This window comes from Terrapene carolina, unplaced genomic scaffold (genome assembly GCF_002925995.2).
Source record: "Terrapene carolina triunguis isolate 2854851 unplaced genomic scaffold, T_m_triunguis-2.0 Scaffold51689, whole genome shotgun sequence".
NCBI lineage: Eukaryota > Metazoa > Chordata > Testudines > Emydidae > Terrapene > Terrapene triunguis.
The window spans coordinates 347-1,013 of NW_020716040.1; the positions used below are offsets into that span (position 1 = coordinate 347).

Here is a 667-nt window from a genome sequence, read left to right on the forward strand (position 1 = left end):
TCAGGCGTCCAGGATGGGGAACGGGACCCAGGTGTTCGGGACAGGTCCACTCAGGGCCCCGCAGTGCCCCCAGAGACTTGGGTGGGGATTGGGACCCAGGGGTCTGGGACGCCAGCCCGAGGCTGTGGGATGGGGCGGGGGTGCCCCTGGGGCCCCCGCTGGCCGCGCGCGTCTCACACAGACCCGAGACGTGAGGCTGGCTGCAGGGGACGAGTTTATTGGCTCCCCGGCGGCGCGGCCCGGCGGCTCCTCCCCAGACTCAGGCGCTGCAGGGCGCCCCCTTGGCGGGGGGTGCGCCCCAGTGGAAGCCGATGGCGTAGAGGTAGGAGCCGGCCCGGCCGCTGACGGCCCGCAGCACGGAGCCCGGGGCCGGGGGCAGCGCCAGGAAGGTGCCCCCGCTCTGGTTCCCGAAGAGGAAGGTGCGGCCCAGGCTGGTGGTGAAGGTCAGCGAGGTGACGACCCAGTAACTGTAGCTGCCCTGGACCTGCACGACGCTCTCGCCCGGCTCCAGATCCATCTGCACCAGCGTGCCCCAGGCCGCCCCGTTCACACTGCTCCACGCGTTCCCGTAGCGAACCTGGATCCTGGGGGGATGGCAGGGTGCCCCTCAGTCCTGACCTGCAGCCCCTGCTAGCCCAGCCCTGCCCCCCCCAGCTCTGCCGGCGCC

General features: G+C 72.6%; 1 protein-coding gene across 1 annotated transcript in view; it reads right to left on the minus strand.

The window, feature by feature from the left end:
* Positions 1-259: 259 nt before the first annotated feature.
* The window catches only part of LOC113405940 (zymogen granule membrane protein 16-like), a 1,126-nt gene continuing 718 nt past the window's right edge, over positions 260-667 (minus strand). The window contains exon 3 of the mRNA XM_026647274.1: positions 260-584. Within this exon, the coding sequence (XP_026503059.1) occupies positions 260-584 (325 nt within the window). The remainder of the gene's footprint in view (positions 585-667) is intronic.